The sequence below is a fragment of the Desmodus rotundus genome, chromosome 9 (assembly GCF_022682495.2).
Source record: "Desmodus rotundus isolate HL8 chromosome 9, HLdesRot8A.1, whole genome shotgun sequence".
NCBI classification, from domain to species: Eukaryota; Metazoa; Chordata; class Mammalia; order Chiroptera; family Phyllostomidae; genus Desmodus; species Desmodus rotundus.
The window spans coordinates 83,881,687-83,909,035 of NC_071395.1; the positions used below are offsets into that span (position 1 = coordinate 83,881,687).

The 27,349-nt window shown below is 48.4% G+C and overlaps 1 protein-coding gene across 1 annotated transcript in view; it reads right to left on the bottom strand.

The window, feature by feature from the left end:
• The window catches only part of COG1 (component of oligomeric golgi complex 1), a 12,522-nt gene extending 1,208 nt beyond the window's left edge, over positions 1-11,314 (bottom strand). The window contains exons 1-13 of the mRNA XM_053910389.2: positions 10,960-11,314; positions 7,959-8,200; positions 7,632-7,813; positions 7,322-7,492; positions 5,325-5,481; positions 4,719-4,929; positions 3,540-4,331; positions 2,883-3,029; positions 2,267-2,428; positions 1,304-1,446; positions 679-787; positions 173-282; positions 16-94 (exon numbers count right to left, since the gene is read on the bottom strand). Of these exons, the coding sequence (XP_053766364.1) occupies positions 16-94; positions 173-282; positions 679-787; positions 1,304-1,446; positions 2,267-2,428; positions 2,883-3,029; positions 3,540-4,331; positions 4,719-4,929; positions 5,325-5,481; positions 7,322-7,492; positions 7,632-7,813; positions 7,959-8,200; positions 10,960-11,274 (2,820 nt within the window). The 5' untranslated portion in view covers positions 11,275-11,314. The remainder of the gene's footprint in view (positions 1-15; positions 95-172; positions 283-678; positions 788-1,303; positions 1,447-2,266; positions 2,429-2,882; positions 3,030-3,539; positions 4,332-4,718; positions 4,930-5,324; positions 5,482-7,321; positions 7,493-7,631; positions 7,814-7,958; positions 8,201-10,959) is intronic.
• Positions 11,315-27,349: the final 16,035 nt, after the last annotated feature.

The window sequence follows — 27,349 nt, forward strand, 5'->3', positions numbered from 1 at the left end:
GGTTTCTGCACTAACCTGGGCTTTTGATTCGATGCTTCTGCTGGTGGATTTGGCCTTTCGAGTGCTTGTCATGCTCAGTGGGAGAAGTCCAAACCTCCAAGACAAGACGAAGGAGTTTCAGTAGCATGAACAGGAAGCCAAGGGCCCAGCAAAAGCCTCGCAGAACCATTACCTGATCTGACTCGATGCCAGCGGTAGTATGTTATGGGGTTCTTGGGAGTTGAATGTACTGCTCCTGGGGGTGAACTGATTCTCTGTCCCAGTGACCAGTCCAAAGAGAACCTGACACGCAAAAAAGAATGTACAAAACGTGCTAGGTTTTTACTATCCAGTTAAAAGAAGATCGTTTCTGTTAGTAATCAGTCACTGCTTTCTGTTCCTAACTGTCCTTTTGGGGAAAGTTTTTTTCAGTGTGTTAATGCTTCAAAATTACTGTTATCACTGCACCAGTCAGAATCTCGGTGTTACATGGCTCTTTTATTCCTCCGAGTCCTTGGAAAAACCTGAATAATCCTTATCCACAACTAAAGGGGTCAGATGGTTGCCTCAGCAAGGGATTTTACCTAATCCTCTTTCAGTTTTTATAACTGAACTCAGCTACCTGTGTCTTACCCTGCTCCCAGCACTGCCCCAGGAGCACTAGTGCTAGAGCAGGTTTATTGTTCTGACTTGACTTACGGAAGTTCGCTGCACCAGGCGATTCAGGTTGCTATTGAGGTGGGGTGTGAAAACATCCAGGTCAAATGGGTCAATGAGTGCTTCCAAATAGTCAATCACTTTCTCAGTTCTGAAGAAAAGACATTAGGATGATGATGATTCTTCACATTTTTTAGAACAAACCCATCTTCTGAGATTTGAATGCTATAGAAGTCCTGGAACTGGATTTATTCTCCTTAATTGCTGGCTTAGTACCACTAGTCACAGATCATTGTGCTTAAGTAAACCCGAGTTTTAAGCTGACCATGATGGCTTAAGTTGAGTCCATTCTTTCCCTAAGATTTTAGGGAGGGCACTTGAGGCTCAAATTATACCCAGCAGTTGGTAGGCTGACTCACAAGAAAGAGGAATGGGAGTCTACTTACTACACTTGACCATGGAATTTATCCAGCAGGTGGTCATTATTTATCTTGCTGGGAATATGAGCACTTACTATTTAAAACAAACACAACTGATGTGCAATAAGGCTCATTCTTAGGTGGCTCCCCAGAGGGGCTATGTGCATTTGGAAGAGGCTGTATTGGGAGAGCTAGGAGCGGGAGGTGGGGGGGCGGGGGGGGGGCGGTGGAGGGATGGGTGAGGATACCTGGAGTCCTGTTTGCTGCGACCACTTTTCACCTCTTCACCCTTGGCTGCCAGAACAATGTTGAGATAACGCAGATCATAAAGCAGCTGCAGTGCCCGATTCTGGGTCATTGGAAATGCACCTTCTTTCTGCAAATGAATTCCCTGACCCCACCCATTAAGGGAGATGACTATATGAGCATAATAAACAGCTTTGTGGCTCGGTTGAGTTACAGCTTGTTGTTTCAGAAGCAGCTTTTTATACTGGTATGGCCAGTTGAATCTCTCAACAACACACCAGGTTAGAAACTTGGTCTTAAAATGAAAAATCCCAAAAACCAGGAGGAGACCCTCCCAGCTCTTACAAAAAGGTTTTTGGTGCTGGAGATGGTTATTTTAAAGGAAAAAAGCTCCTTGCATGAGGCATTGCAAGGAGAGGCACTGTGAGGAAGCTCTGGAGAGAAGACTTCCCTGAATCCTTTCCCCAATCGGGAGGTTGTCCTGTCCTAAAAATGTTACTAATGAAAGGGGAATACACAGCAAGGGCAGAATGCTTCATAGCCATTGAGCTGGGAATGGAGGGTTGGAAGACCGGAACTCCCTTAAACAAGTACCTCGTGTGCCACAGGCTGTGCTTTGGAATCCTTCCAACCTTCTCCAGATGCCCCAAGCAGTTAACATGACCACGTTTGACACCGGTGTTAATGGTTTGCCCCAAGCCCGGTGAGCATGGCTGTGCTGGGTGGGGCAGTGGGCCTTGGTTACTCTTGAGGCTTTCTTCCTCCCACTGTACTGGACGGCCCTTTTATGAAGACCTGCCTGCCCCCTAAAAATGGATGTAATTAAACTTGCAGAGCTGGAAACCACCTAAATAGCCTGGGCTCAGTGACCGGTAACACCTGGAACCCTGGATATGCACTGCCCAAACCCAAGAAAAGCTAAGGTTTTATTTCCGCTTTTAATGGAGAAAACTTCAAACACCTACCTTCATCTGGTTTTCTTCAGAGAGTTTCTCATAGGCAGCTACTACTTGAACCATACAGCTTTTCAGCATCTCCTGCAGCGTCACCTTGGGCAGGGCATGGCCTCCAACCCGATTGATTTCCTGGCACAAGCTGAACAGGAAGGACTGTACATACCAGGACGGCTAAAGGAACAAAGGAGTGTCCAGTCGCCAACGCGCACCAATAAATGAGACGTGGTAAAGAAGGGTGTATTTATCTTGGCTTATATGCCAAGACCTTGACCTCTCCAATCAGCCCCTCTTTCAGACCAGTTAACAGATATGCGTGACATTTGCTGTCATTCCCCTGGTGGCCTGGGGTTGACCTGGCTGGTGGCACTGTTTGATGTTGCTGTGTTCACTTTAGGGTAAGTGGTTTTCTAACTAGCACAGGGCCCGTGCTACAAAAGGAAAGAATCATTAAGTGACTCCTCGAACAGTCTATTTACTTGGCCCTACGTCCACTTTGCCCTCCCCCCCACCCCCTCGCCATTAGAAAGTTATAAATATTCCTTGCAGCTCTTCCTCAGAAGCTGTCAGTTAATGATTTTCTAAAACCTTTTTCCTTTCCCCAGAGCAGGCGGGGGCACTGGCTTACCTGGATAGGGAGTCTGATCTTGGATGTGATGCTGCTGCCAGACTCCGCTTCCTCCTGAATTTCTAGTTCATCCCAGCTGGTAGCCGTGGCCAGGACTGAGCCAGCATCGTCTAAAAGCAGTGCCTGGGCGAAGCCATGAGCCAAAACCTGGTAATAAAAGGCAAATACCCACAGAGGCCACTCAGATCCTGTCGAGTTTGTCTCTAACTACTACGGTAATCTTGAAACCAGCTTCCGTGCTTAGGTCACGTGCGGGATGGAAAGTGGCAAACATCACACTTCCTTTGGCAAATTACTGACACAGGCAATGGGAATTTTGTTGCTAACTACTCTACAAATAAGACAGCAGTAGAGAATATCATATCTAGGTTGAGGAGCAGGAAATACAGACTCCTGTCCAGAAAGAGTGTCCTTCTCATCAGATGGAAGGGAAAAAGTCGTGTTTCTATCTATAAAATCCTGCTAGATATGAATGGAAGAGTTTTGACGTTTGCTCCATGTGGCAGCGGTAAGTGAAAGTAACTATATGAAATAAAAATTGTCATTCCCTTATATTAAAAAACCTTATCAAAGTTGGCAAGACTGGACCATGACAAAAGGGAGACCAAATGAGGGTGACCCGGTGAGCATGGAAAAAACACGTGCAACATCACTCACTTTCACGACTGCTGAGCTCCAGACCCGGTAGCCCATCACACTCTGCTGCAGGAGGAGTTCCTTAACCTCCTGCCACTGGGTCTGCGTAGGCAGGACGTTCTGCGCTTTCCCCTTCCCCTGTTTTTTTAGAGCCCTAGAATCCCTTGCTGGTTTTTTGGAGCTCCCAGATTTTCCCAAGATGCACTGCTTCAGGTGAGGACACAATTCTCCCAGTGACTGGCAGAGCCTCGCCATGAAAAGGGCCGCATGCAGCTTGACCCCACTGAGGGCATCCTGCTGGCCTTGCACAACTTCTTCGATGCTCTGCAGCTCTGCCTGGATGCAGTCTGTGATGTGCTTGATGCAGGCCACTGAGTGAGTCCGCAGCATCTCCTGCACAGTCTCAGCATCGGCATACCTGTCAAAGGCACAGTTCTTGGCTTGCACAGGGGAGATGTCCTTGGACAGTGACGAGTCATCAGAGGGAAGGTAAGCAAGGAGATCATCCAATTTCACCTTCAGTTTAGAATCTAGGGCAGCACAGAAGTTCTGGACGCAAGGGCTGACAGCTTGAGCTTTCATGGAGAGCCCACTGCCAGCAAACTGATCCCGGTTTGCCACACTGACCCAGGCGGCATCGGAAGGCAGGTCATTGGGACTCTCGGACCAGAGGAAGAGAGACATGTTATGCTCAAAGTGGATGTGCTTGTTTGAAGTGGACTTGCTGGTGCTGCTCTCAAGCTCCTGCAGAGCGGAAATGAGGAGCTCTCTGGAGCTAGTGGAGATGGAGGCAAAGCCCTCTTTTGTCAGCGACTGAAAGAGAATGAGAAAAGAGTTCTAATCACAGTTCCTCTCAGGAAGTCTCAAAGCGAGAGCTCCAAATGGCCATCTATCCCAGCATTCAGAATGGTCTCCTCTAGGCTCGGAAAGATGACAGGATGTTTGCAGAGGACAAAGTCATCCTTGATGGACGTGGACATGATCCCAACCACCTGACAGAGGCCTGGTCTCCTTTTCAGCACCAGTCTGGATCTCCGTTCATATCCAGGAGAGACACCACTGGAAGGTGTGCTATGGGGCTCCTTGGAGTACCAGGCAAAGAATATACTTACGAAGTGACGGGTGTTAACCCAGACAGTCAGAAGATCACACTAAGATTGGCCAAAACAGACAGATGGACCACGTGACTGCCCACGTTACCTGTAATCGGTCAAGGAACAGCTGCTGCATCAAATCCTCCCAGAACAAGAATGGCTTCTCCAGAAGCCGCCGGCATACCACATCCCAGCTGTGACTGGTGGACTCGTTGGTAAGTAATTCCCACACAGCATCCCGGATGCCTGCCAGGCCTTTCATGCTCTTCACAAACATAAGCAGGTTGGTGATTCCGTTTTTAATGTCTTCATTGCACCTGCAACAAAAATCATTTTCCTTGGGCCTCATTAGATTCATGGACCCACACCTTTATTAAGAAAAGAGCAGGTATCCATTTGAAAACCTCTTACGTGGGTCCCAACATATAAATCTACTGACCTCAGAGCAGTTAAAAACATGTATAAACACAGCGTTTCTAGCTGGATTGGGGGGTGAGAGCCTGTAGTCTGTTCACCAGACCCACCCTTGCTAACCTGCCATGAAGGTAGTGATGGGCGGCTGAGTGAGCAGCTGATATGACCTAGTAGGCAGTGTGCAGAGCATCATCTAAGAGATCAGGCTTGTCCCTCATTCGTCACTGGCCCTTGTATGGCCCCAAACAAGGCTATCTGGGTGGTGCCTGCCAGCCTCGGGAAAGTTCTGGCTACTTACATGTGGATCCATTTCTGCAGCGTATCTGTCAGGTACTCCTGGCTGATGGGATGTGCAAGGGTCCGGAGAGCTGGCTGGAACTCAACAATGGATGCGGGCAGGTGCTTGAACCAGCTGCAGAGCTTCATTTCTTCTTGTAGAACACCAATGCCCTTTTCTAAAGAGAAGGCCAAGTGAGAAGGAATTGGGGCCACCCTCCGAATAGCATATTAAAAAATGGACCAGGCTGGAGCCCTGAAAAAGGGGGGAAAAGCAAGTATGGAATATGTCCAGGGCCTTTGGCATCAGGCAGCTAGCAGCTTCCCTCTGACTCTGGTCATCCTATCGGCTGAGAAGAAGGCAAGGAAAGCGAGGAAAGGAATGGGGAAAAGAGAGAAAGGCGACCTGGGTGTGCGCAGTCCTTGACATTTGCAAAGTAGAACTCAAGCTGTCAAAAAACAGGTGATGTTTCCCTCTCTTCACTGTCTTCTTACCTCCCCTGAGGACCTACAGGAAAACTCAATGACCACCCATCCTGCTCAGTGAGTGAGTGGTTGTAGCTCTTCAGAGATGACCTCTCCACAAGGGCACAAGCCACACTGTGCAACTCTGGGATGCCCACTCATGGTATTCTGTGTGCAAGTATCCTCTAGAGTTTGAATGGGTCCTTCTGAGGTCCCTTGCCTTTGCCCGCCAATGCCACACATGATGAAGTAACCAATAAACACCTTTCAGAGGAGGGAAAATGTACTAAGTGTAAGTACCTGGAGGGAGACCAAGGCCTCAGGAAGTGGTAACCTAGTTGAAAGGCAAAGTAAGCCAGGAGTGAGACTATAACACACATCTCTGAAAATGCCCACATGGCTATCACCACACTGCACTTGTTTCTCTTCTATCTTTGGCTGTCTCTTCCATCTGACTTATGAGTTCTAGAGGTTCCTGAGACACAGTCCTCTGTCATCCTCTTTTCTTACTGATGATGTTGCTTATCCCTGTGGCTTTAAACAACAGCCATATGCAGAGTGCCACTGATGTGTGTCTCTGGCCAGAGGTCCGGCTCTGTTCTGGACCCACAATCGCCTGCCCACTCGCATTCCCATTCCAAGGTGTCAATCGTCCCCAGTGCAGTACTTTCAAGAATGAACTCATCATCTGACACCTCCCTTCCACCCCTGCATGGTCAATCCATCACCAAATCATCTCCTAAACAGATGTATGAGTTGTCCAATGAGCTCCATTCCCTACTTCCCCATCATCTGTCACCTGGGTCGCAATGACAGCCTCTAACTAAGCTCTCAGCATCCACTCCAGCCCCATGGGGATCCACCGCCACATAAAAGCCAATTGCATTTAATTCCAACTGGGAGAAATCCTACCAAATAAAAATACAGGATGCATGGGTACGTATAATGGAAGGACCACCAAGGCTGGAAGGTCCTAGAAGGCTCTCCGTTGTCCTCCAAATAAAGTCCAAGCTCCCTAACATGGCCCACACAGCTCTGTATTACCCGGTCACATCTGATGGCCTGGCCACATCTCTTCTCATCCTGTTCTTCCTGGCATCACCCGAAACCCCTTAAACCCACCTACTCTCTTTCAGTTCCTCAATATACTAATATCCTCTGTGCCTCCGTGCCTTTGCACATTCTCTTCCCTTTGCTTGGAACTCTCTTCCTTGCCTTCTTCACCTAAGTCTTACTCAACTGTTAGGTTTCAGTTTAAATATCACTTCTTCAGTAAAAATAACATTGGTGAGGTCCTTCCATTCGATGCTCCCAAGCCAACCTGTACTTCACCTTTAGGGGAATGGCCAATGTTGATGTTAAACAGGTATGTGTATATTTGAGTTCAAGGCCTGCCGCTACCACTAGACTGTGACTTCTATGAAGGTGCAGTCCATATTTGTCCAGTTCACTGCTGTATCCCCAGAGCCTAGCACAGTAGCCAGCAGATGGTAGATGCTCAATAAAAATCAGCAGAATGAACCAGAAAATAAACAAGGTTGGCTTGGAGCTTACCGGTAGGATGCTGGCCTGTGATGGTCTCCAGAGTTGAGAAGAGCAAGCCACATGGCAGGGAGGGATCTGGCAGCAGACCTTCTGGTAAAGTGTAGAAAAGAGCATGAGCTTGGTTCAAAGTGGTGGCCAGCAACTCCACTATCGAGCAAATCTGAGCCTTGATGCCAGCACCTATGAGAAGAAGCCAGCCTTTTACACAATTTCCTTCAGTAAAGTTAAAAACAAAACTGTGGATGCTTCAGTCTCCCTCAGCTCAGCCTTCTCCATTCCCATGTTTCTGGACCAAATTTTGGGAAGAAGCCACACCCACCATGGTGCGGTTGGTTGAGAAGTTTCTGAATAGCTGCCTTTCTGGCCAACAGGAAGTCCGTCAGGGCTTGGCGAGGAGAACTCTCTTCTAAGAGCATTATAGAGCACAGGGCCTCAGCTACAGCTTGGTCCGACACCGCTTGGCATTTGAGCAGCATCTTGCTTTCATGCAGAATGGTTGACCTAGAATGATGACAGAGGTCACCAGGGAATTTTTTATATCGTGGGAGAAGAGCCATGGTGCATCAGGAAAGAAGACATCCTCCATAAAAAACTGTAGTGGTGAAGCGTGGCCCTCACCAGAGACCTGTATGCTGGATCCACTTACCGGAAATGGCTGGCTGCTGCCACCTGCCGGATGAGTATGGGGAATCGGGAGAGAATGGGGCTGTAACGGGAGCCAGAAGAATCCAACTGGAGCAGGCTGTGCAGGTGGCAGCAGAGCAGGTAGAGCTGTGTGGCGTGGAGATACTGAGAGGCTTCCATCGCACTCCAGATCTTCTCAGGAATTTCTAAGAGGAGTTTGATCTGGGCAGCCATGCTGTAGAACTTCTGCTGGGATGGCTGTGGCTACAGGCAAAGGCACACAAGTCAGAAGAACAAACACAAGCAAGGTCAATGTCTGGCAGGCCTGGGGAGAAGGGTGGGGGTATCTAAGGGTTCAAAGCTTTTATTTAGTCTGATTCAGTGCCATTCACCTGGGCATCGAAGTGTGGTGCCATAGAATTGCTGGAGTCAGAAGTGCTGTACAATCCCGCTGACTTTTCCTACCTATTGGTGCACCGTGGCTGGGTCCCATGGAGAGGCAGGCTTAATCCAGTCACCTCACAGTCTGGTTATCAGTGGTCCTGTTATGCCTCAATAGCACCGAGCCCTACGGAACTCCATGGGACCCCTTGAGTGAGCTTTCTCCTTCCCTTTTCTGATGTTCAGCCTTCCCACATTTTCTCCTGCTTCTTCGAGTGCATCAGAGACTTCCTTGCTGGCTGTCCCTTTTCACCAGCTTTCCACCAAATCTTCACCTGGTTCAGTCCTCCACTCTTCTCAGTCTGTCTGTCCTGTCACTTCAGGAGTCTCTTCACTTAAGCATCACCACTAAGCAGCCACTACCGACCCATCTTTATTCTCAGTCCCCACCACTCCCCCGAATCCCAGCCCAGCCTTTTCTGCTGCTGCCTGGTAAGTTGCACTGCCATTCCATAATCTGCATCCTTAAAACTAAATTCATCTCCCTAACAAAAACCTTAGCCGTCTCCTCCCTGTCTACCCTAGCACATACCACCACTCTGCTGCTAAGTGCCCAGGAAACTCCTGTCCTTCTGATGGGTTCTCTTGATATCTCTACTATTTAAGTTTCTGGGACCCCTTCCGTGATTCTAATACAGGTAATCATCATCTCACACTTAGATTCATCCAAAAACATTTCGCTTGTGCTGTGTTCACTCATTACTCCCTCCCATCTATCCTTTTCTTTTGCCGTCAAATTTACTTTCTTCAAAGGCCACTCAGATATTATCTTTGCTTGGTTCCAAAAGGCTCCTCACTGCTTAGTATCAGCTCAGCCCGGTGGTCAGGGGGTTCCTGTCCTCCATTACTTTCTTCCAGGTTTCCAGGTGTGGGGTAGAGGGGTGATTCCATCTCCCCTGGAACTTCTGGCCGTATGTGGAGACATTTTTGATTCTCACAGTGGGCGAGTGGGGAGGGAGGTACAAGCACCCAGCGGAAGAGGCCAGGGATGTTTTTAAACAACCTGCAATGCACAGGACAGTTGCTGCCTCAGAGAATGACCCAGCCCCAAATGTCAGTAGCGCCAAGGCGGAGAAACTCTGCCTTAATCAAACTGATACGAGTTTTCAATTGTCGTTACATATTTCAGACCCACATTCCAAGTCTCATCTGTCCTTAAGGCCCCTCTTTACTGAGAAGGACCCAAGTCTGAAGCGACTTCCTTCAGAAATCTCATGGTAAATGTGCACAATTATTTAGGGAACCAACCACCATTATCCTGGACTGTTTTCTACTGCTCTTGTAAATTTCCCATATTTTTCCTATCAGCTTTCCATGGATTTAATTCCCAAATAGACTGTAAGCTCTGTCAGAGCAGGGACAGGGCCTTCTGGGTCTTTGCGCCTTGAAGAAGCAGCCTTGAAGCACGACTCAGTTATGGCAAAGGCTGGCCGTGCAAGCGCAACACGCACCGCGTGTGCCGCATGCACCGCTTCCGGAGGGTGAGGCCGCTCACGTGGGGAAGTAGCAATTTCTAGCCTTCTACGATTCCACCCTGTGAGCCCAGCCTGCTGGCCTGAGTTCCTCTAAAACCCAGGCTGTCTTAAAAACGTCCAAAATGAGGCTAAATTGTACTCTCGCAATTTCTCTTTGCATGAGGCTGTAAGGTTGTTCCCCCAAGTTGCTAGGAACAAATTCCTTGTTTACCTTTCCTGCCCTCCCAGCCCTTTCACTGTGTGGGTGCCCCCAAGTCAATGCCCTTTCGGATCACAAAGTGCTGTGGGGGAGAAGAATGCTTGGGACAACGTGATCTGAAGAGTCTTAGTTCTCTGCATGAAAATGTTCTGCTGATAAAAGGTGACGGCTTGGCCCTGGCTGGTGTGGCTCAGGGGCCCGAGCGGGCCTGCGAACTGAAAGGTCGCGGTTGGATTCCCAGTCAGAGCTCGTGCCTGGGGTGCGGGCCAGGTCTTCACTGCGGGGGGTGTGAGAGGCAACCGGTGGCTGAATCTCTCACACATCGATTCTCTCCCTCTCGTTCTCCCTCCCTCCCCTTCTCACTAAAAATAAATAAATAAATAAAATTTATTTTAAAAGGTGATGGCTTGACGCTGGTACCATCTCCCAACAACGGGTAGAATAGCTATTTGGCATTGTGGACGTTATTCTTGGGAATGGGGTGGAGGTGGAGGAAGACTGGGATGAGGAATGAATGACTGGGGGGCTGGGGGACACGGTGTCAACATAAAGGAGAAATCTGTTCTAAGAATAACGCCAGGAAATGTCATATAGAGAATGAACGGAGCCGCCAGGCGAGGGAGACCCCTGGCATTTTCCTCTAACGTCGGAGGAGAGCGCCCAGGGAACCCACGAGTGAGGCGAGGGAATCAAGGCCCGGAAGTCGGGGAAGGCTCCTGAAGAAAGGGTCGAATGACTTGGGGGACGGATCAGCAGCCAGGTGAAGGACCGCCGGCCGTGTCCCCTAGGCAGAGGAGCTCCTAAAGTAGCGGCAGTTTCCTCTCAAATGCAGGTGAGAAGCGGTGGGGCGGGAAGAACCTGCGGGAACTGCAGGGTTGTGGGGCGGGGCTCCGGGGTTCAGGACTGACCTGCGGGTCTCGCGGCGGCCGGGTGGCAGCCGAGCCCGCTTGGCGGAGACGGGCGCAGTACTGGTCGGTGGCCTGCACGGCGTCCACCAGCCCCTCGGCGCAGCGGCGCATCTGGCCGATGGTGTCGGCCGCCTCGATCAGGTCGCGGTACCGCTCGCCTACCATCTGCCGCAGCTCCTCTTTCTTGTGCTCAATCTCGGCCCGAACCTGGCGCTCCAGTCCTCGGATCTCTTCTGTCCCGTGTGTCTCGAAAAGCGCCGCGGGGTCTCGCAGGTCCAGCCGCTTCAGCGCGGTGGAGGTGGCCGCGGCCGCCATGGTGGCCCGTCAGCCACCCGACAGGTCACTTCCGTCCTGCGGCCCCGCCGCGGGGGTGCCATCTTGGTTAGGGGCGGAAGTAGTTCCGCCCCTCTGCTAGCCAGGCTCCTTCCGGCGGGCGACGGACAGCTGGCCCCCGGCGCGGCATTTTAAAAAAGAGAGACCATGGTTAAATTAGATCGCTAAGGCTGGCAGTCTGCCGGGCCAGCCTCACGGGCATCTGAAGCCCTTCCCCGCGCAGGTGGAGCCTTTACTTGTGGGAATTAATTATCGTCATCCAGCTCCCTCCTGCTGATTGTAAAGACTCCTCAGGATGCTCGTGGCCCTTCCTAGGCCAATCAGGACCCCGGACAGTGGTCTTACCCCTGCTACAAGGGGTTGACACTCTCGGTACGTCCCCTTACCTTCGGAATTCTGCAGCCTCCGGATGTCGCGGGCTGACCGCTGATGCTGGACTGCAGCTGGGATACAACTCGAATACGCGCTACCTGCGCTACCTGCTCGCACGTGGCATGCAGCCTTCTGTGGCGTCTTTGTTAGTCTTTATTATCAGTGGTCCTTAGCCGAATGCAAAGCCAGGAAACGAGAAGTTTGGGTCCGTTTTTATTCACTGGAAAGAGTATTTTCACACTTGGAGCGCTGGAGCAGGCTGCCCTCCGTATGGGGTGTGTGCGCATTCGTTTCGCTTGCTTTTCTCCTATTGATTAGTACTCCGGGTTACTTCTCTGGGGTTTTCGTTTGAATTTCAAACCAGTGGTTTGCCAGTGTAGATGTTTTCCATGATACAGCTTGCATTGGAGGCAGTCCGGGGAGGAGAGAGAAAAGACCGCAATCCTAAGAAAACAACGCCTGAGGGATGAGGGCGGTGAGGGTAGTGAGGGTGGGGGTGACTCCTCACCCGGTCTCAATAGTAAAATTCTAGATCTTTACAAGACACTTTATTTAACAAACAAACACAAAATTTATTGAAGTTTTTATACTTGTACTAATGTAGAGAGAATGGTATAATGTGCCCACTATGTAGGTATTATAACTCCGCTCAGTCTTATTTATATTGCTGCCCACTTCCTTTCTCACCCACCACCTCCGTAGTTTTGATGCAAATCCCAGACATCAAAGAATTTCAGACTGTGTACAAGTCATTTGTTTATAACATTCTCGGTTAGCTCACAATAACCCTGCAATGTAGGGAATATTCTCATTTTACAAATGGATAACCTGAGAAACAAACGGACTTACTCAGTAATAGTACAACTTTCAAAGCATGTTCACAAAATAACCTGATCTACACATCAGCCCTGCAAGGCAGGTAGGGATAATTATTCTATGCATGACAAAAACCCAGAAAGCTTATTTATACCTGCCAAGTCACATAGCTAATGAGTGACAGAATCAGCACTTGGACCTAGAATTTTGAATTCCTGGCTCTTCCCTTTTCTACTCTGTCTCACAACTTCCCACAAACTCAACAAACACTCCTGGTGGTGGGTCTGCAATTTGCTGTCACTGCCGTCCTATTTGGTAGGGGACACTTGTCTACTTTTGGCTCCCCAGCATCTGCAGAATCTCTTTTCCGATCTGGGGAAGTCGCCTCTGTATAGCAAGATTTTTTCCCCTTAGAGCCACTCTGTTATCAGCCAGTCAGACAGAACTGCCTAGGAGTTTAAATGGTGAGCTAGGGATGTCAGGAAGAAGCAGGGTCAGTGGAGGTTTGATGGGTGGCTGATGTACCTGTAGCATCCACTCTCTGAGGCAGCAGGGAATGGAATCCAGCTGCCAGTGCTGGGGAGCAGCTCTGTGTGACCACAATGATACTCTCACCAGAATGGCCCAGTGGCATGCTTTGCCTGGGTTCTGAGTGGGCTTAGTTTTCTTTTGTTCCTATCTGTCCCCTGAGCCTGATTCCCTAGCTTTCCCAGAGATTCCATGAGCTATCCGATACCTTGCTGACAAATTTCATTTCTTTGAAATATCCAGTTGGTTGCTTGCCCTAGAGACTTTAAACTGATACACACTCCCTGAGTTTCCAGCTGTATGAGAGTTTGCCTGATGTCTCTCTAACAGCCGGAGGGAGGAATGTCAACACGTCCGTTAGGGTGTGGGGACCTCCGGGTTTGTTTAAGGTGGCTCGCACTTGTGCCTGTCATTACAGGTGTGCAGAGAAGAGGCAGCTGACGTCTGCCCTGTGGGCGTGTTTTGAAGGCAGTGCTCTCCCTAACCTTCCTTTCTGCTTCCCCGGCCAAGTTCACCTGGCTGCCCTGTAGATGCCACTGTTGCTCTTCTGCCTGCAGAACACAGTGCCTAATAGGCTGTTACCAAAGCTTCTTGCCTGGGCACTGGAAGAGCTCCGGGGGCTGGAGGAAATGTGTCTTTAACCCTACTCTCCTGTTTCCTTTCTAATTCTCCCTACACAGAGCCAGCAGCCCCTTCCTCTTCTGCCTTCTGCTTTCTCGCCCTATGAAAACCAGGTCTGGGCAAAGAGCTCAGCTTCAGCACCTGGACTGGGGACAGAGGGGCAGAGATGAGAACTAGTCTCCTTTCCTCAGGGTGGCGTGTGAGTAAATGGCTCCTCCTAGTTTTATATCCATGACCTTGTTTCAGTTTAGGGATAAGTGTGTGTGTGTGTGCGCGCGTGTGTGTGTGTGTGTGTAGTGTGGTGACTCTTGAGGTCAAGTTTTCTTTTCATCTTAAATCTTTAAGGGTAGACTTTTAAACACCCAATGTTTAAGTTCAAGAGATTGTATTTAGATCATCCTGGGTCCCTGAAATCAAACCTAGGCATTCTGCCATTATAGTAGCTGTAAGTTTGAGCACTACCTAGACACTTTGCATATATTATCTTTAACTCTCTGCAATAATCTTTAATTATCTTTAATTGTGCTGCAATCATCCTGCAGCAACGGTGGCCTGACACCAGTCTGATCAGTAAAACACGGTTCAGGAGGAACAAGCAACCTGTCTGAGATGGTCGATGGGCGGGCCTGTCTTTGGACTCCAGTGAGTCCGACTCTCAACATCCTCGATCTTTCTACCTTGTCACCTTATTAGCTTCAGAGATAATTTCGGAACATCAAGAGACAGATGGGCCAACAATTCTGAGCAACATTCAGATGCATTCACACTGCTCCCTACCCTTTGCTCAAAGGGGGGTCTCTGCAACTGCATGGCAGTTTGGGGACTCAAGCTGGGGCAGCTCCCTGGCCTGGGGGCAGATGGTCCATGGGGTGGCTACGCTATTAGCTGAGTGTCTGCACATTGGAGGGCTGTCTTTCAAAAGTAGGAACATATTTTGACATTTTTATTTCTTCTAGGCCCATGGGAACTCTCATTTCATTCTGAACATTGAGAAGGCAGGCTTCTCCTTACTTTTTAATAGGAATATAGAAGCCAAGCCAGCATAGTGCCTAAAATAGAAGGGTTTTCCACAGGTTTTTGCAGCCACCAGATGTTCTCTACCTTTATGTGATATGTGGTCTAGCGTCTGGGAGAGCGCCCCCTGGGCCTTGGTTCCTGAACTGAATGATTCCATAAATATTTGCCAAGTGAGTGAATGCTGACCTGCATGCAGCTGCTCAAAGGGTGCACCAAAAAAGGCGAAAAGGTCTTTTGCCATCAATTGCATAGGACCTGAAATACTAAACGCAGTAGGACAGTTCTCCGTCACACCACACTCATTTCAGTGCCTGGTTTCATGGAAGGCAGCGGCGTTTTAGGCACGTCACTGTTCAAGATGGAGAGTGACGATGATGCTGGAGTGGGGGCTGTGTTCTCACAGGGTAAGGATGGAATGGGGACCGGGCGCATGGGAGAAGAGTTAACCCATGGCAAGGCAAAATTATCCAGGAACATTAAAATGAGAAATTGAACTCTGCTAAGCTAGGAGAAATGGAAAAGGAGAAAACAAGAAGGAAGAAAAAGAGAGTAATTGGACAGCAAATGACCAGAGAGTGAAGAAAAGAAAGGGACATCTGAGCTGGTGAAGGACAGGCTGTGTCAATAAAGGAGTGTCGGGGGCTGGACAGAAGGCTGAACTCCATATTGCTGCCTGGTGGGATTCAGACATTTGGTGTTTGCTCTTGGCTGAGATGCCAATGAGATAAAGAGAGCTAATGCAGTCGTCTTGACATCTTATCTTTATGGCAATGTTTATCGGCCTGTGTCCACTGGAGGTGACATTTGTAGTAGAAGGGGTGGTTATTTGACTTAACTGTTTGCAGATACCTGAGCCTCTGCCCTCAACAAATAGCCAGGCTGGCATCAGAGCTGATGAAGGGGACCTGGACGTCTGGGCTCCACACCTTCCCAACACCTTTACAGAAAAGGTGATGGTGAAGCTCATGCTCCAAACTTCATGTCCTTGACTAGTGTGTAACTGAGTCCTTACTGTGTTAACTAGCTGGATGCTAGGGAGGATACAAAAGATATTTCATTAAAAGTCAATGGCTCTGTACCCAGTTGTCACTTCTTTTCAAGTCTCCTCCCTTGCCTTTTTTCCCTCCCTGCCCTTCCACCCTAGCTGACGAACCTTTCTCATGTAAGTGGAGAAAACAGAAGTAATCAGGCAGGAATGTCCTCATTTCAGATCTTCTGTATCTATCAACCTGCCTGAACATAAGCTCACGCCCTCTACCTTCTCTCTTATTGTATGAACACAGTGTTCCTCGTCCTGTAACCTCTGCACTTGACCTCTGGATCTCACCCCTCTCACCTCTCAATGACCTTACTTCCTTCTCCTACATCATTTTCTCCCTCTCGGCTGCATCATTCCCATTATTAATGTTTTCTAGTGCAAAAATGCTCCTTTGTCTACATGTTTCCTTCCAGCCCCTGCCCATGTCTCCTTATCACAATGAAATGTTGTGGCCTTTTGCTGTCTCCACAAGTCATCTCCCATTGTCTTCCTCAACTCCATCCATCAGGGCTTCTTGCGCCACCACTCTGCCCATTGAAAGGCCTCCCTCTCCATCTTGCCAGTTTCAGTAGTGACTTCTCAGTGTCTGGACCTTTCAGCTGTGTCGGCATCGCTGACCTGTCCCTCACTGACCCTGTTTCTCTAGACTTCTGTGACACGTTCCACTTTCTCTTACCTCACTAGGCTCTTCTTCTCAGTTACATCTGCTTGTTCTTCCTTTGCTTGACCTCTCGCCGTTGCACGGGCCCAAGCTCAAGCTTTAGCCCTGGTCTGTTTTAGTCCACATTCCCTGTCCATCCTGCCTTGCAGCCTGTGATATTTGTTTGTGATATTTGTTTGTTTTTTTTGTGTTTTGTTTAAGTTCTACCAGGTAAATGAGAAACATCAATCCCGCTTGGCCCAAGACTGGGTGATAAAATACTCTGAATCTTTACCTTATGTGAAAATTTCTAGTTTGGGTATTTGCAAATATACTTTGGGAGCAAATTCAGTCAATTGACTAAAATGTATTGAATAGCCAGTTGGTTTCTTAATATGCCTTTGGTATTGGTGGGGGTGGTGGAAGAGTATACTCCTTGACCTTTGAATGTACAGATGAGTTTACATCTTGCAGAGAGAGAGAGAGAGAGAGAAGGGGAAAATAAAGTTGTGTCCTGCGATGTCAGTGCCCCAAACAGAGTGGGATCTTTGGGTGGGGTGTTGACCACCTAGAATACTATGTGACTGGGTGGAACTCTGGCCCTTCATCCCTTTTGCAGCTCCCAAGCTGTCCAATAGTTATTTTCTGAAGTCCAGTTTATCCTCTTAGGATTTAGAGAATGCTTCTACTGTTGGAAGGCCCCAGGAACCCTTCCGTTGTGCCTTCACCTGGGTGGAAGTTTGAATGAACTCTAGCTATTCCAGTAGGCCGTGGGCAGCTCAGAGGGCTGGGGCCCTGAGATGGGAGGTATCCCACGCACCCAGGTGCTGGTGGTTGTCCACCTGCCCCCTCCTGCCACCTCATCCATTCTGTAGCCCTCTCTGGAGGCTGACCTCTGTGGACTGCCTCTCGTGGCTTTCTTGCCCTGTGGTTCTGGTTGAGTTCAGCTATGGGAGGAGATCAAAGATATCAACTCTGATTCTGGCCCTGTCCACATCTGTGGAGTGTCACCTTCCCCATGGCTCTCACTGGGCTCCCACAACATCATCCCCTCCCTGGCCCCACCTTTACCTAGTCCCCAGGTGAAGGCTTCCACTTTTACCTAGTCCCCAGGCCCCTCATCCTTTTCCTGCTATTCCCTTATGCCTCCCCACACCTCTGTCCACAGCGCCTTCATTACATTCATGTCTGTTAAACCCCTCTGAGTGTGCCTTCTGTTTCCAGCTGGACCCGAAAGTGATACAGATGGTTACAGACCCAGGATTAGCAGCTTGATCCTCCCCCTCTGGTTAGCACCAGGCCTCAGGCCAACCATGGCCTCACTCTGGAGGAAGAACAAAGGACTCAGCAATTTGTAATGTGCTAAGTCTCCAGAATGCGTTGGCAGGTCGAGGCTCTGTTTAGGGTGGTGAGAAGTTAGGTGCTGGTCCATTCTGGTGGAGACTGAAGTGCAGTTAGGCTTAGCCAAGGAGGACAGTCCTCTGGCCAGGATGGAAGGCTCTGTGTAGACCAAAAGCGGGTAGACACACAATGCATTTGCTGGTCTGCAAGGGAGTTGCTTTCTTCTGCTGTCATGTGGGTTGGATTGGAACACCAGCTAAGCTTTCCACTAATGGCAGGGTTGGAAGCCAGGGTTTCTTACTAGCCAGTTTGGAAAATGGTCAGTTGATTAACAACCAAAACACTTCTGGTCTTCTTTTGCTGTGATTAAAGGTGAGGGAGCCCTGACATTTACTGCACCTGATAATGTGATCAGTTATGGAAAATATTTTTTTTCATCCAATCTTTACACAGTTGTGTAGGGGACATGGAATTATGCCTGCTTTTTAGACAAGGCAGTATGGGCTCGGACTGTCAGACATTGGCATGGTCCCACATCCCACAGGGAGAAGGGCTGGTGGCAAAGTGTTCCTGGGCAAGAGACACGAGTATGGGTTGTCCGCCCCAGTTTTCTCACCTGCACCATGGGGGGCACAGCAGTACCTGCTTCACAGCACTCCCGTGGGAATTGAGATGAGAGGACGCACATATATAAAGCGCTTCAAACAGGGCCTGGTGCATCGTGAGCACTGAAAAACATGCCCATTTTCTTTTCGGGTTTTACCAGTTGAATTTGTAGTTAAGACTCTGTTTTAAGCAGCTAGGCATTTTTGTTATGTTTTGATTGTGAGTGAAAGGAAGATAAGATGATAAAGAGTTGTTTTCTTTGACCTACTTTTGAAACTCATGAGAATTTTCCCTGGCCGGTTTTGCCGGCTCCAGACTGAGAGAGCCCTGGGGTCTTCATCAGCCTTACAGTGACTTCGCCAAGCTGCTTAAACTGGGAAGAAACCAGACAGGGCCACTCAAAACCAGTCTGTGGACAAAATGGAACTCACCGGTGGTGGTCAGTTTTTAAGCTTATTTTTTTCTTTTGCTGCCAAACCAATGATTGCTAAGACATCTAGAAAACATCTTGTAGGGCATAAAGTTTTCAAACAAATATGTAAAATTCTGAAGTTTCCAGGTTGGTGGTTTAGGAAACCTGGAAAGTATGGGTTATGTCACCTTGGACTCCGGCCCATTTTCTTGAACATGTGGGGTCTTTTTCAGAGGCGGTCAGGGACGAAGGTGAGTTCACGTAGCTGGGCTAATGAACAAATTTCAGGCTGGAGTGTATAAAACAGGACGCTTGCAAAAAAAAAAGTCACTGAAATATTTGCTTTTTCAGTGACTTTGCTTGCTTCTCAGTATATGCAATCAATTATAGCAGCAAAGATAGAGGTACATTTATTTACCTGACACAGAAACATGCATCATCACAAAGGCAGTTGCAGCTTATTCTAAAGCAAAAGCAGTTTTAGCTACTTTTTTTTCTAAAGACCGACATTTAGGAATGACATTAACAAGAGTAATTGCATTCGAAATACCATAAGAATAATAAAAACATCAAGCTTATGTGCACACCTATTCTTGACATATTAAAACCATCAGTCACACCACATAATTGAAACTGTTTCTGCAGTTGGGGCTGCTGAAGGCTTTTTCTGGATGTCCCAGGTTTCCTGGTGGCCACAGAGCATGGAAGGGGAAAGGAAACTCCATAAAACCTCCAAAGATGGGTGGGGAGGAGCCCAAAGGCTCCCATTTCATGATCTCAACCACCTTTAGAAAGGGGCAGGGGGTGGGCATGAGGGATGGGTGAAATGCCATTTGAGAGAGAATGGGAGGGAGGGAGGGAGAGAGAGGAGTTTTCAGTTTCCTTTGATAATGATTGATCTACTGTTTGCAAAAACCTGCTGTTGCTTAGCCATGAGTGACAGCTGGAGAATGATGGGTAGATCATGAAACAAGTGAGTGTTCTTTGGGGAAAATGCACTGTACGTGTTAAAGCTATCTGTAAATACGTTCCAGAAGTCAGCTCCGCACACTCCGCACCCTGACCTTTCCTAGTGAGATGGTTCTCAGGCTCTGGGGAACTCGGATGGTAGCTTTTGAACGACTCTGGGTAGTTGAATTGTCTGCCATTACTTTTGTTCACCATAAATCGGATGAGCTGGGTGGCTGCTGGTGGCACTTCTTTGTGTGGCTGAGTGTGACGCCACAAGTGTGTCACCAGCAAGCAGTGTCCGTGGCGTTGTGGCTGAGACAAGACAAATTCACTCCAAGGACTACCAAGTACTGTGGAGGAAAAGGGATGGCATGGCCACTCTCTCAAGAGGAGAGCCTGAAGACTCTTGCCTTGACAGGTTTTATTCGCTTAATTTGCATAGGAATACAGGGTGTATATGGAAAGCTCATCAGTTATTGTCAGGCAGTAATAATTAAATAGTTAACATTCAAAGAACTCTGAGGGCTTATTTTGAGTCAGGGTCAGATAGCTAAAGGGCCATAAAACTTTGGGGAACAAACTCATTTCATGCTTGGACACTTATCATTTAAATTGAGGGTATTTGCACAGTAGGTTTCATAGGATTTTATGCTTTCTTTCTTAGGCCTGATTGCACCAAGGAACCCGCCCTCTCCCACACAGGGTCACACCCACCTCTGACATTGTTTCAGGCTTAAGTCAGGCAGGGGAAGTAAGGCAGCCAAGAGATTAGGAGACTTCTTGCAGACAGAATGACTCAGGCTATGTCAAAGCTGAGGGTCCATCACCCCCTTTTTCTATAGCCCCCCAAGTCCTTCCCTGAGGGCCCCTTCACAACTGTGCCTGTCTTAGGTCGTCCCTCCTTTGAGGAATCTTACCCGTCATTGGCTAACCAGTCATCTGCCAGGGGCCAAGCAGGGTGAGGTGAAAGAGGGCAGAGGCAGTGCCCCTAAAAGGAAGTAAACGTTGTCTCCTAAGTGGCTTATGGTCCCAAGGTCTCTTTACGCAGCCTTAGCCATGGGGTTTACAGTTTCTAAAACCAGGCAGAGCGGTTCCCAACATGGGTGGCTCATTTCCTCTTGCAAGCGAATGGAAACCAGTCTTCATGAGCTGGCTGTTCTAAATGGGAGCCTTTTTCTCCCGCTCAGCTACAGATTAAACTCCTGTCCCGGGCCACACAGTGACCCAAAGAAGGGAGAGACAGTGAAGAAGAGTGAGGCCTGGCTCTGGGCCGCGCACTGCAGGACCACATGCCTCTGCTGCTGTTTCCTTTCACACTGGTTCCCAACCTGATTTTATGAAAACTGCGTCCCTTTCTGCTGTTCCAAGATGGGCATTGTGGAATTCTCAGAAAGAGAAGGCATTTCTAAAATTTCAAACACTAACTCTAAATACGAGAGAACCTGTTTTGAAAGATAGATCGAGGGTATTGTTAAAGGGAGCAAACTCTGATATGGGTTAAATTAAAAAAACAGGAGACTCGCTGCTCAAAGACAGCATCCCCCGTCCTGACTCCACCACAGTATCAGGGCCTCCGCTGACCTCGGTGCTCTTAAAGGGGACACCAGCCTCCAACCACAGCCTTTACTCCTAAAGTGACTGTCACTTCAGTGCTTCGCTTTGGTTCTTTTCTAGCAATTAGGGTTTCTTTCATCAGTCTTGGAGGGAGGGATCCTCGAAATCCCAAACCTCCTAAATACCCATTTCCACCTTGGCTCATCAGCCCAGAACCATGTTGCTGACGGCTGCTCAGCTGGACTAGGAATGTTCCGTGTAAGATCTAGGAGGAGTGTGTTTCCTTGGCTGTCAACACAGCCCCTAGTATAGGCTCTCTGTGGGTGAGGATGTGATTCTGCCACCTTCTAGTTGGCAGGCCCTTAGAGCCAGGAGGGAAAAAAAGGTGCATGAAGGTGTGGAGGAGAAGGGTGAAACAGCCATGGTCTGCCACATCCTGGAGCGAGCCTGCGGTCACTAACACAGCGCCACCTACCTGGGAGTTTGGAAGAGACATTTAGGAGACCAATGTCATCTGCCAGAAAGCATTAAGCTGAAGCCAAACACGGTGAGTCTTCATCCAGTTGGAGCCTTTGCTCCAGAAGTGTCTACACGCCAGGTTAGCAGCACAGCTGGGACTACGTGAACTTTAGTTAATCTTGAGAATGAAACTGGAGTATCGGACTCTGCTCATCAAAGAAAAGATACAGTGCTCTCTTTCCCATCATGTACTGGCAGGTACTCCAAGAGCACAGGGTGAGCTTATGTAGCTATATACCCAGCCACGGACTGGAGCGGGATGGTCGACAAGGGGCGGACCTGGTTTATGTTGAAGAAGACGCTTTGGAGGTGTGATCATGGCTGAGGGAGAAAAGCACTGCTCATTTTCTTGGTGACCGAGCACCTCCGCCTCCCCCAAAGTGTTCACCCTCAGATTTGTACTGGGGAGCTTGGGGGGAGGAGACCTCTATCATAATACTGCCCTTGATGAGAATCAACTTGAAAATAATTTTGGGTGATTTTTCTGCAAATATTGTATTGTTTTTCTTATCAACAAATGTATTGCTGTTAGCAGAATGTGTGCTTTAAGTTGGTTGACTAGTGGGCATGGTTTGTAGTAAACCGCTCGTGCCCTTTTACCAACTCTATTTCTTTAAAATTAAGTTGAGGGGGCCTGTTATGGCAGGGACAGCTGGCTGGGGCAAGGCGCAGAGTCTGTGATCTGGCATGGACCCACTGGGTGAGAAATTAGCTCCTGCACAATGTCCCCTGCCCCTATCTAGAAAAAAGTGACTGGGTGTCCCTAGACTTCGAGTGGGTTAACCAGGCATAGTTCTCTCCCTCCTTGGAGGATCTGCCTTGAGGTCTTGCGCAAACAGAGTAGAAGGTGTACTGTGTGTGTCACATGTGTGCCGCACGTGTGTGCATGCAATCACATCCACAGGGCACACCCACATGTGTGCTACACCTGGGCCCTGTCGCCTCGCCCGTGTGCCCTGCGCCACACATGTGTGTTTGAGAGCACTGACTATAGTGACAGTCAGGAACTGGACGACTTGGAGGACTGCCCACTTCTCCGGAACCATGCTGTGCTGGCTCATCTTAAGAAAACTAAGCCTGGGTTATGTTATATGAGAACCATTTGGGTTTATTGTTAAAAAATAATACCCATGAGGGAAACACGGACCAAGAAGTCTGACACATGCGTGACTCAGGGGCGCACACGAAAGCTGTGTCGGCCACCCACCAGACCAGTCTTGAAAAAATAATACCCATGAGAAAAAGTACCGGCTTACTCAGTAATCATGGTATGCTGTCGCCTGGGGACAGGAACCCTTGACAGGAACTGGTACCATCTGCCAGGTAAGAGGGGCATTGCCCAGGGGCAACACGCTGCTCCTTGGCGGTACCTGTTGACTTTACAGGTGGTTCCATGAAGCTGACCCTGGGTCTTCACCTACGGAGGTGAGCAGTTTCCCCCCGGGCCTCCCATGCTGGCCATTTTGTAGTCTGTTCTTTGTAAGGACCTGGGACAGTTGTGTCTCCTTCTGGTCCAGGGCCAACCCAGTCTTACTTAGCAGTCCATGGCACGGCCCCTTTCTCTCCTCAGTGACTGTCCCTCAGACACCTTCTCTACTGCTTGAATAGTGGGAGGCCCCAGGCACTGAATCGCTGGCCAGACCGTGGGAAGCTATTTCAGATTTCTTTTGAAGTGGGCCTTGCACCAGGCTCCTCAAGAGGCTTTTCTCAAAGGGTAGGGCAACTTCATCTCTGAGAAGTACATTCCTTTTCTGCCTCCAGTCCTGTCGATGGGATCAGGGTTGGAAGCAAGCCACCCCTCCTGACCTGGTAGAGAGGTCTTCTCACTCTGGTCTGGCCCTTTAATAATGCCAGGAAAGAAGACAGAGATGAAAAACATCAAGCCTCTCCCCTTCTCCATAGAAAATCCCTCCCCACACACCTGAAACTGAGTCTCATGTTTAAAGTCTTTGTCCCAAGGGAGGCAGACGGTCACTGAGCCTCGTGATGAAGCCACAGCATTTCATATAGTGATGTTACCCTCACTTGTAATCTTGGGAGAGTTAGTAATGTTTTATGTTCAGCTCCATTAAGTCTTGGTTAATATTTAGCTCTGGTTTTAGGCACAGTCCGGATACATACAACCTGACATGTCTAAAGAAGAAAACTGTATGATCCACCTGTGTTTGGCCACTGCTGAGTTGAAGGAAGGGGTGGGCAGCCCTGGAGAGGGGCGGTGGGGGGAGGTGTGAAAGCTAGTCCTTGAGGTGTTGCTCTCAACCCCAACGGTCTGCCAACTCCGGTAACAGGGCTCCCACAGCTTTCAGCTGTACGGAGAATGCAGTCCCTCACACCTACTTTCCAGATCAGCTGCTGGGAGAAACATAGAGACTCTGACTGTGGGAATGTTTTCAGAAACTTACTCATTAGAAGCCAAACAACCACTTAGGGAAAGGTTTCCTCTGATGGAGCATTTGATAAGAAATTCCGCGTTTTTGAACCTGGCAAAAATGTGGGTTAGACAAGTGACTGATGGCAAGTCATTACGGATGAGCTCAAATGCTTGGCTTGCCAGCTATTGTGATTCTTGCGATGATACACATGTCAGAAACCCTGTTCGGACCTTCCCAGTCATACAGGAAACTCTGCCATTTCTCTTGCCGTCTTTCATAATAAGGCCAAGGTTCATTGCTGCCCTCCACTGTAACCTGACTGCCTTGGTTGAACAGTCACATTTGGAGCTGACTAGGAACATGTATCTCAACAGCCATTTACTTCCTATCTCAATGACCAGACTGGACACTCCTCCAGCACAGTGCTCCTGTCTAGGGCAGCTGGGGCTGGAAGCTTCGGCAGTCGACACTTGCATTCAGTCACTGCCAGCTATGGAAGTGCCATCCACAAGTCCACGTTTTCTTCTCTGCAGACCACTTATGATACATACATAAATCCATGCCAGAATGAAGGGAAGTGCGATTATAAGGTGAGACTGTAGAAATTGCTACACACACACACACACACACACACACAAACCCTTTCATCTCCTCCTGCCCCTGCTCCTCCTCCTCCTTCATAAAACCAAGCAAAGATTTCAAAGGAAATGCTTTAAATCCAACTTGACCATTATTATAATATGAGGTATTCTAGGGTCTTTGAATAAATGCTGATTTTTACTTAGAGATGGGATTCCAAGGGACCCAGAATAATGGGTAGAAAGAATTTCAAGGCAGATAGATTAATTCTATAACACTCATAGCCCTGTGATCAGAGAAACTGCCTCCAGGGAAGTCAGGGTCCAAAGCAGCCAGCCAAAGTTTCCAAGCGAAACGCATACCCAGCATATGTTGAGTGCTCATCAGCGGGACAATTTCTAAGGCTAAAAGGTGGGGCCTTTAAGATTGAGGCTATAATTCCACCCATCAGGTTTCTACTGTATAACGAGGTATTCTCCACTTTCTGAGATTTCCCTTTCAAGGGTGACTTGCTCTCGGGTTGTTTTCTTGGATCCAAAAGTGGGAATAAACATGTTAAATGAAATGTTAACACAATTTTACTCCAAACATGTAATCTTAGCTTCCTCCTCCACTTCACCCTTAATTGTGAAGATGACTATGCTGGGTGCTGGGAGAGAAGAAAAAAAGACGTGCACTCCACTGGTTTTAGGGTACCGATCACTTGTGCAGGCCACTCCTTCCCTCCAGTTAGCATGGGTAGTGAAGAGCTGATGAACCCTCAGTGGGTTGAGGCAGACAGGAAGGGGAGAGGTAATACAACACTGTGGCCTGTGTTGAATGGTATTCACAGGGAGTTCATTAATATTGGACGTGCAGTTGAAACGTGGGCGGGGTTCATGCCATAGCTTGGGACAATCTAAGAAGACACCAGGAAAGGGACACAGGAGGATGAAAGAACACCGTATTTCCTTTCGTTGCTTTTTTTATAAAGAAGAAGAAAAATGAGGAGGAAGAGGAGGAGTCACTGCCCCTCTGCTGTGGCTGCTGGAAAGCCTGAGCTGAACTGGAAGCTGGCCTATGCTTGCGTAACGGCGTGGGATTTTACTGAGTGGATTTTTGTGTAACAACTTTCCTGATAGTCTCATCTTATGGTTGTACCTCTTTTTACTTTCACATGGATTGATCTATCATAACCTTACTGAGCATATTTTTCTAGGCCACAGTCAGTACTTTTGGGAAGGAGGTGGCATGAATAATACAGGCAGCTGGAATAAAGGCAGCGCATTAACAATGAGAGCCACAGGTGCAGTTCTTCGTCATCCTCACTGTCAAACAGCCCTTGCATAGAGGAGGAAAGCTCACTTTTAAATAGGGTACAATCGCCCTGACTGGTGTGGCTCAGTTGGTTGGGCATCATCCCTGATAGCGAAAGGTCACTGGTTCAATTCCCTGTCAGGGCACAACTGGGTTGTGGGTTCGGTCCCTGGTTGGGGTGTGTACGAGAGGCAACCGGTCAATGTTTCTCTCCCTCTCTTTCTCCCTCCCTTCTCCTCTCTCTAGAAATAAGTAAATAAATCTTTAAATAGGGTATAGTCTGTATGTGAGACACTAAGAGGGAGGTTTTCCTACAAACCCAGAGCTGATGGTGGTGTCCTGACAGACACCCGAGTGCGCATTTCTTCATGCCCTGGAAATGGCGATCAGTCCGTTTCCCATCAGTTGCACACGGGCCCATCTACAGCTTCAGGGGCCAAAAAAAAGCCACTGATTGTGCGACGTGCCTATCTGTGACAGTGCTTGAGAAATGGCTGGGGCCGTGGCGTTGATGGTCAGATGCTCGACATACGCGATGGGCGAGGAAGGTGACGTGGCCGTCCCTGTGAGCATGGGGCCGCCTCCAGCCCTCACACCCACTTACCCTGTAAGGCTGTACAGTGACCCACTGGAAACAATGTCCCCGGGTCCTTAGGAGGCACTGTGTTTTTCTTAGCGTCCAGCTTTGTATCAAGTCCTTAAAACAAACTCCTATGAGGAGTTGTTGAATTGCATTTCCATTTTCTTTTATTAGGAAGCCATGTCTGGCATAAAAAACCCCAGAATTTCATGGTTTCTTAAAAAGATGTACTTTTGCTTCATTCTTACTCATTTATTTTCACGGTAGATAAATTGTTTTCCCATAAGAATTATAGTCTGTCTCTTGCCTTTCATGTTAGTGATCCCCACCCCACCCCTCTTTTCCTTGGCTGCCTAAGAAAAATTAAAGCAACTTGACAATGTTCTGGGTCCTCAAATACCTTCTCTCTTCCCCTTCTTACCTGGATGCAGCTTGTCCGAAATGAATGCAGCAGATGCCCAGGGGCAGATGCAGGGTTGGTGAGGCTGGAGGTTCATACAATTTAAGAAGCCCTCTTTCTTATTCTTAAGAAAAAGAATACAAAAACATCTTCCTTTTATAATTTCTTATAAAGACATATGGCCATGTAAACACACTGCCCAAGCAAGCGAGATCCCTGAAGCTTAAACTTTATTGGCCTCATGATAGTCCATTTCTGCAGGTACTGTATTGTAACAAATGTCCACCTGCACGATACACGCTTGAATTTGCTACTTGTGTATTTGAACACAGGAAATGTACATCATGACTGCACAGGGACTAGATAGGAATATACAAGTATAAATATAAGAACACAAGATTACATATTGGGTTT